The sequence below is a fragment of the Mesitornis unicolor genome, unplaced genomic scaffold (genome assembly GCF_000695765.1).
Source record: "Mesitornis unicolor isolate BGI_N332 unplaced genomic scaffold, ASM69576v1 scaffold3468, whole genome shotgun sequence".
NCBI lineage: Eukaryota > Metazoa > Chordata > Aves > Mesitornithiformes > Mesitornithidae > Mesitornis > Mesitornis unicolor.
Genome location: NW_010203702.1, coordinates 1 through 7,828, shown reverse-complemented (window position 1 = coordinate 7,828; position 7,828 = coordinate 1). Strand labels below are relative to the sequence as shown.

General features: G+C 45.3%; 1 protein-coding gene across 1 annotated transcript; it reads right to left on the bottom strand.

The window, feature by feature from the left end:
- Positions 1-493: 493 nt before the first annotated feature.
- P2RY14 (purinergic receptor P2Y, G-protein coupled, 14) lies at positions 494-1,507 on the bottom strand. The gene has a single exon (XM_010190787.1). It carries the CDS (start codon positions 1,505-1,507, stop codon positions 494-496), a length of 1,014 nt encoding a protein of 337 aa, XP_010189089.1.
- Positions 1,508-7,828: the final 6,321 nt, after the last annotated feature.

Here is a 7,828-nt window from a genome sequence, read left to right as displayed (position 1 = left end):
TCTGACAAGAATTGGAGCTCTGAAAAAAACATATCAATAATCTTGAATGTGTTCTCTTTGAAACACAACCAAAACAGCTTTCTCCTGTAGTTGCTAAGGGCTGGTTTGGACTGAGGATCCCCCAGGCCCCTCGTGCTGTTTGCCAATGGCCATGTGTGTCCTGCCTGGCTGGCAAGGAGCAGCCCAAGCCAGTGGTGTTGGGTCTGTGGGTGATCTGTGCAGAGATCCCCAGCCTGGAGCCACAAAGCGTTCTGGTTGTTCCTCTCCTTGAGATCCAGACAGGGCACATCACACCGTAACACAACCATCAGCTGAAACGGCACGTGGTAAATACATCAGCTACATGTGTTAATGTTTTTACACAGAAACACCACTTTGTACTTTACACTGAAACCTTTTTTCTGTTTTATTGCTGGTTCTCATCTGGTTTGTTGAGTTTGAGACTTCTAATTCTTGAATAACTTTCCAAAATGTGTGTCTTTACAGACCTAATCTACACTACGTTTATACTTTGCCGAAGTGTATTTGATCTTCTGGATTTAGAAATTTCAACCTCGCTTGAAGTTTTGAGCTTGAGGTGCAGTTTTTGATACAGCTTTTCTTTAAAGGGCAGGCAGAGGAAGAAATAAATAACGGGGTCAAGGCAGACGTTTGCGGCAGACAGCACAAGGGTGAACTCCTTGGCGTAGAACAGGGTTTTCTTTGACTGGCAGTTGAACTGCGAGCTGGTCTGGCTCAGCGTGTACGGGATTCTGCAGAGGTGGTAGGGTACAAAGCAAATGACAAACACAAACATGATGCTGAATATATTACGGCTGGTTTTTCTCTTGGTCACATCTGAGTTCCTTCTGAACTTTTTATAGGAGCTATATATTTTTTTTGATATAGAAGTGTAAAAAATGATTAGCAGAAGGAAAACAACCCAAAAAATCCCTGTGCAAATATAGCTTGACACCTTGTGCCACTGTCTGCCAAGCTCACTTTTAAGGCCTATGCATTTTCTGGAATAACTCTCTTTAGTGATTTCATTAGTTAAAATCATATTTGGAAATGATATAAGCATTAACAAAACCCATATAATTATAGAGACCACCTTACTGTAGTTAACTGTGTGAACAAAGGAGGTGAATAAAGGCTTTACGATTTTGTAGTATCTGTCAAAACCTATGAGGCCAAAAAATGTTATCCCAATGTACATGTTTGTGTAGAAAACAACAGCGGAATATCTGCACACAAATGTGTTGAGCTGCGGAGGGGCGATTTCTGAATCGGCCAGAATTTTGAACGGAAACGTTAAGCTCATGAGGAGATCAGCAACGACGATGTTTTTGAGATAGACAATAAAGCTCTTTTTGCTGGCAACGTAGAGGAAGATCCAGGCTGCCACACCATTCAGCAAGAGCCCTGCTATGAAAATTAAGCAGTAGAGCAGGGGAATGACCGTCCTGGTTATGGCTGTGCTGTGGCTGCAGTTGCTGCCCAGGGAGGTGGTGCTGGAGTTGAACATCTTACAGCCTCTGTGTTCCTGCAAGCAGAGAGATCCTCTCAGTGAGGTAAAACGGTGCTGTGCTTGCCACTAATTACTATAAGATTGCTCCTCTCACTTCAGAATAAACTCGGCATACCTCTCAAATCACCACGTTATGTCCAGCAGGGATATCTAGTATTTCCCAGGTGGTGCCATCCCACTTTCTGATGATGTTCCTGGGCATCTTGTGCTGCTCTGAATGGAGAATCTGTTTGCTTCTCCATTTGTCAGTCCTTGTCCCCAAGCCCCTGCTGCCCCTTAGACCTAGGAGGGGACTGAGCCATAGTGGCTCTGTGACCCTAAATACTTCTTGTTAACCCTTAAGGACCAGTGTGGGTTTTTAGCACTGGTTTACCAGGAGGTATATGTGGGATGTGAGTACTCTTTGTACAAGTGTTGTGTTTTGCAGCGTAGAGAACACTCTGCTGTTCATCAGGTGTGGAACATTTCCTAGTGGTTACTTGAGAAAGCCTCGTGCAGCAAGCACAGTGTGCTTAAACTGCTGTTGATGTGACATTATAGCAGCGTGTCTGCGTGTTAGCACAGCGCAGAAGCTAGAGCTGTCCTCTCAAGGCACTCAGATGTACATTTTAGAGGATCTCCAAGAAGAAATAACATCTGCTGTCTGCTTTTCTCTGATGGAATGTTTACGGGGGTGGATTATCCCCCGTAGGGATGGCAGAACAGATATAGATGCAATGCTGCTGTATTTGGCAAGTGAAAACCTAGGCAACTGGGAAACACATGCCATGGAGCTGGGGAAAAAAAACACCCGTCTTTTAGAAAATAAAAAATGTTCTTATTGCCACAGTTTAGTCAGTAGCTCATGCCGCTGTAGTGGACTAGAACCTGAATGCAACCCCACAATAACTAGAAATGGAAATTTTCTTTTAAATAGATAAAATTGTTTCCTTCTGGTGTGTTGCTTTCTGTATCTCTTCTGCAGATGGTTAGGTGCTCTTCTGGACCTTGCATGAATAAATGGAGCAAGGGAGCAATGGAGCACGGGTACCAGAGCTCACACCCAAAGCCTGCAGTCAATCTGCAGTTCTCCTGTAAGAAGACCTCCCATCCTGGTTTTATGTTTAAGCTTCAGTCATCAAGGTGTTTGGCTGGGTTTTTAAAGGAAAAAGATGGTGTGGAGAGTGGGTGTTATAATATAGCTACCATGTGAATAGGTGTGTCAGGATTAGGAGGTGGCAATGGGTAAGGTTTGGGGTGATATTGCTAAAACTAGAAGGATCTCCACTTTTCCCTCTGTATCCTTCAGCCATCAACTCTCACTAACTGGGTGGTGCCAATAACAACTGGTATTGTTACTTAAGATGGTAACCTGCTGTATTTGAAAACTGTTCTCTTCCCACTGCCAGGTCAGACTCTGTAAGTCTTTCAGCATCAATGGCTTGTCCTCACCTTGCTTTGAGTGCTGGGGTGATTTTGTTACAGGTCCAGAGCACCTTCCATTCTCAGGCACGAGGCCTCTTGTCTTGCAGGGAGACCTGTGAGAGACAGGAAAACACAGCTGTTAGAGCGGTGTACTGTAACACAGGATGGCGTGAGCCTGCAGGTTGAGGGGGTGTCCTGTGGCGCAGCGCCTCTTTAGACCCTCTGACGGTCAGTGTGCGGACAAGTGTTCACATCTCTCGTCAGGACGCCAGAGCTGGTCAGCGACAGTCACAGAGCGGCCCTGTTCAACCCAGAGCCCATCGCTGCAGGGGTAAGGCTGGAGGCTTTTCTGTGTTCATTTGTGTTCATGGTCAACTTTATGTACTCCTTTTGTCATCAGGTTCAGAGATGGGTGATGTGGAGTCGGCAGAAGGCTTCTGCTTTGTAGAGCAGCAGCTGCCCTTTCAGTCGCGCAAGGTGCCCTTACACCTCCGTGGTGAGAACATCCTTTTCTCTCCTGAGACCTTGCAGTGGCTCCACCAAGTGGTGCAGGGCTTGACATGAGCAGAGATGCTCACCCCTCAGTCCACGTTGGGGTTCATCTGGAAATGGCAAATACTCCTCATTTGATGTTAGCCAGTGAGTCAGTTTAGGACCTTCTTGTGCAAGTGCTACTTGAGCTGATGACCAAGCTTAAGGATTCATTTTTTTTCCCAAATTCTTAAAACATGCATGGGTTTTTTTGCTGCTGTGTAATGGGTGCTATTTGCTGGTGTGTGTTGGAGGGTGTGTGTTAGCACCCAGCAATTTGTGATTTGTACATGAGAATAGCCTTCCATGCAGGAGCAGCGTTTCAGGTTCAAATGCTTGGTCTAGCATAAAGTATATTTATTCTATGTAAATAATCTTGACCAGTTGTGGAAAATGAGCAAACTTGATTCACCAAATTAACAAGATTGATTTGGTAAAAGTTTTGAACTTTCTCAGTTTGCAAATCATGTTGTCGTGGCAAAACACACAATAGGAATGCTACATAAACCATTAAAAATGCTTGGTTCCTTCTGCGTTCAAACTCTTACGCTATCATTTGTAACCCTTCCAATATCATTAAGGCACTTTTTCTTGAGTTCTGTAACTTGGCTGTCAAACTTCAAAGTTCATGGTTGCTTTACTGAACATAAGAATAATATTTACGAGTTTCTTTTTTTTTACCCTGAATATAACGAAGATTCTGTAGTACCGAGTGCACATTTTAGCTGTTTATGGAAATTAATGCAGCTGCTTGATAAATATGCAATGCAATTACTGGGTCAGGAATTGTTGACAGTGGTCACTGTCCCCGGAAAACTTTTTGAACTGCGGAATGGAGTTTATCAGGGAAAAAGATCATGCCAAACGTTATCTCTGATGTCATGAGAACCTAGAGAAAGAGGAAGCACAATACACAAAACACAGCGGCTGTGAGTTGTGCAGGGTTGTGCTAAAAGAAGAATTGTTTTTAAGAGAGTTTTTGATGTGGTATGATTTGTGCTGGTCTCTCCTTACCACGGCATTTTTTGCAGTGACTGTGGAAATATGTTGGTATGGTCGACTTCTTGCAAGTTTGCCAAGAGACTTAAGATTTTGGGTTTTTTCTGTTCTTATGATAACATTTGTCTTAAGGCAATGTCTGGACCTTAATACTTAAGAGAATAAAAATATGCAAAATCCACCAATGTACTATTTCAGCCCTTTAAAATGGCACATTGGGTGGCAGTTCTGTTTGTCAGAGATGCACAGAATGTAGAGGAGGAAAATGGGATGAATAGTCTAATTATGGCATAAAATGCAAACAGCATTCCTGTCGCAGGAAGGGGTGAGCAGGGACTGTGAGATGACGCTGTACGTGGTAGTGCTCAGTGCTTGCTTCCTCTGGTGTGGCTCAGAGAAAAGGGGGGTCTGCAAGTATGACAGTGACATTTGGGGGGGGTCTCAGCACCTGGCTGCTCTGCCTGCCAGCTCCTCAGGACCACTTGTGTCTACTGTGAGAGGACAGAGCCCTGCATGGGCCAGATTTCAACTCGGGCTGCTCTTCGGGGTGCCAGTGGGAGCAGTGTCCTGTCTGAAAGCGGCCAAGAGGCCGTGTGTCCCATGAAGGCCTCTGTGAGGGTCAGTGGCTCCCACCTACCCTTGGTGATACTGGACATGTCCTGTCTGTAAGTGTGAGTGGTAGAGGGAAGAAGTGTAAACAACTTTTTACATCTCAGCAGTGAGTCTCACTTTTGACTCAAAAAGGCAAAATTAAGGATGTTCTAGTGAGAAACTGGATGCAGGCCTCCTCTGACTCGGAACCCCGTCCTTTGGGGCTGTCCTAAGATGGCGTCCCTGTCCTGGTGGTGCTGTTTGGCCTTGTGAACGCCTGCCTGGCGTGTGCCATCTCTGTCCTTCTGCCTGCGTCCCCATAGTTGTGCCTTCGCCAGTGTCCCTGTGTAGGGACCGTGACCATGTGAGCGATCTGGCAGGCAGGGACCCTGTCACCTCTGTGGTGGCAGCACCCCAACACCGCTGCCCCCATCCGCAGCCCTTGGCTTCGCCCTGGGCAATGCAGCTCCAGCTGGAGTGTCTGGTCTTCATCATCCCTTAGCTGAAGGGAGCAGTTGGCTTGCTCAGTTTGGAAGAAATTGGCTATATCATCACCTTTAAAATGGTATTTTAACAAAAAACATGGAATAAAGCCGTGACATCTGTGTTGGGGCAGTATTTGCCCTGGCAGCCTGTGTTCATTCAGTTGGTTGTCCAGTTTTTGGGAGGTGTATAAAGATTTGAACCTCTTTGTATAGCACAGCCAATAATCTTAAATCTTTATGAATTAATGACTGTATCTGTGTTTCTCATTCCTTATATTTACAAAAACAATTCCCAAGCTAGTAAGTTCAAACACTTCCTGCCCGTGGTTGGGCTGAGTCCCCCCGACACCTTCAGAGATATGCAGTACTGAAGTAGAAAGTCTTCACTTTTTACGATTGTGAATGAATTCTTGTTTCCAGTTGGACATAAAACATCTGTTTCTAAACCTGATGCAGATCTGAGTACAGAGCTGTTTTTCTTGCTCCCTTCCCTCCTTCCTCTCCTCCGCAGCTGCTCACACTTGAAAAAAAAAAAGCAGCACCAAAAATATGTTGCCAGCTGATATATCCAGGCAATCCAGAGATGAGGACAATCAACATTTCTGTCCCCAGGTCAGCTCCAAGCAGCACCATGCCCTGCACAGCCCTGGCAAGGGTGAGCTGGGTGACGAAGGGACATAGGGAGCCCCATGCCCTCCTGAGGCTGCTGCAGGCTGCAACGCTTGGACCCGCAGCCACGCGTGGCCGCTGCCAGGGGACATTCAGAGCTGAAGCAGAAGCCTTGCGGTGTGACTGGGCAGGGAAGCTGTGCCACGTGGAACGGCACTGGCTGGTACAGAGCATTCAACGTTAACAGCGTTTTTATAACAGGTTTTCCTGACAAAGGTTATCGCAGACAGTGAGCTCATACGTGATGTTTTCTTGGCGTGCATGGTTTATTTCTGCTGTTTTGAAGGACAAATAAGCGAGGGGAGCCCAGAGACACACAGCACACTGTAGATAAGTTTGTTTCCTGTTAACACAGCAGGCTCTGTACGGGCAGCGCAGGCTCCTTTGGTGGAGGGCACCCGAAGGGTACAGTTTTATTTCTGTCCTACAAAACCCACCAGTCGTTTCATTTCTTCTTACTGTCCAGGAGTCTCTGTGCAGCTTTTGAAATCTGAAACTCGATGGCCTAATTTTCCTGATGATAAGTTAAATTTTCCATTCTGTTTCCATTTCTGATTTTTAGAGAAGGGTCTAAATTATTCTAAGCCTTTTAGCAGTAAAAGATTGGAGCCGATGAAGTATCTGTGCAAACACTGATATTCACACTGAAACTTGGACAGTGCTTTGAGCTGTTATTGCATGTTAGGAGCATTTTTAGATCTAACCCAAATATTCTCTTTTCTTCATTAAGCTTCAAAAACCCCCCAGAGATCCTTTCTGTCTCCCATCAGTTTTAGTATCCGGATTAGGGAGTGGTGGATGTAAGAGAAAAAGTTAGGGCCAGGGTATTAGGAATGGTCATTTTATAATTTGATATTAGAGAATTAAACAGACCAGCTTTTAGAAACAACTCTCCTATTACAGTTGGTATTATTCTAGCATGTCAATAAAACACTTTAGTAGTTTTATTGTCCTAAACCTGGATATTTAAAAGTAGTAAAATGTGGCTCAAATAAAGAATTTGTTCCCTTTGATATTCAATTCTAATAGTAATGTGTAATTTAAATATTTGATTTTTTTAAAATTCTGTTTTGTGATATCTTAAACTATGAGTTGTATATAGTTATGTTTCCTCAGTCATAAGTTAAAACAAAAGCAGTTCCTCTAGAAAAGCCTCTTTTGCTGAGGCACACCAGACCGTGCAGTCCTTACCTGTGGCTCGGTGGTTGCTGGTGTGGCTGGAGGCTGCTCCGCGTCTCAGACCGAAGGTGTGGGGGGTTCTGCCTTGCGTTCCTGTATTTATTTACAGCTACGACTGCTCGTTTGTATTCCAAGTAGTTTGTTTGTGGTTTGCATAACACGTGGATGATTTCCTGACCACCTTGTCAATTTAAAAAATCCTATGGTGGTAGTTATTTAAGAATTAGAAGCGACTGTTTGCGAGCGTTGGTAAGGCACAGAAACCTAAGGAAAAGGCAGAATCGCGTGTGGTCCCTGCTCAGCTGCGGAGCAGGTTTACAGAATGAGCCCTTCACAGCCGCCGTGTAACACAAACCACCGCAGACCGCCCGGGCTGGCGCGGCTCCCGGTGCTCGCTGCAGTGTTCCTGGCGGAGCTGCGGGCTGTGCGGCCCCGCCCGGCCCCGGCCATGGGCTCCCGC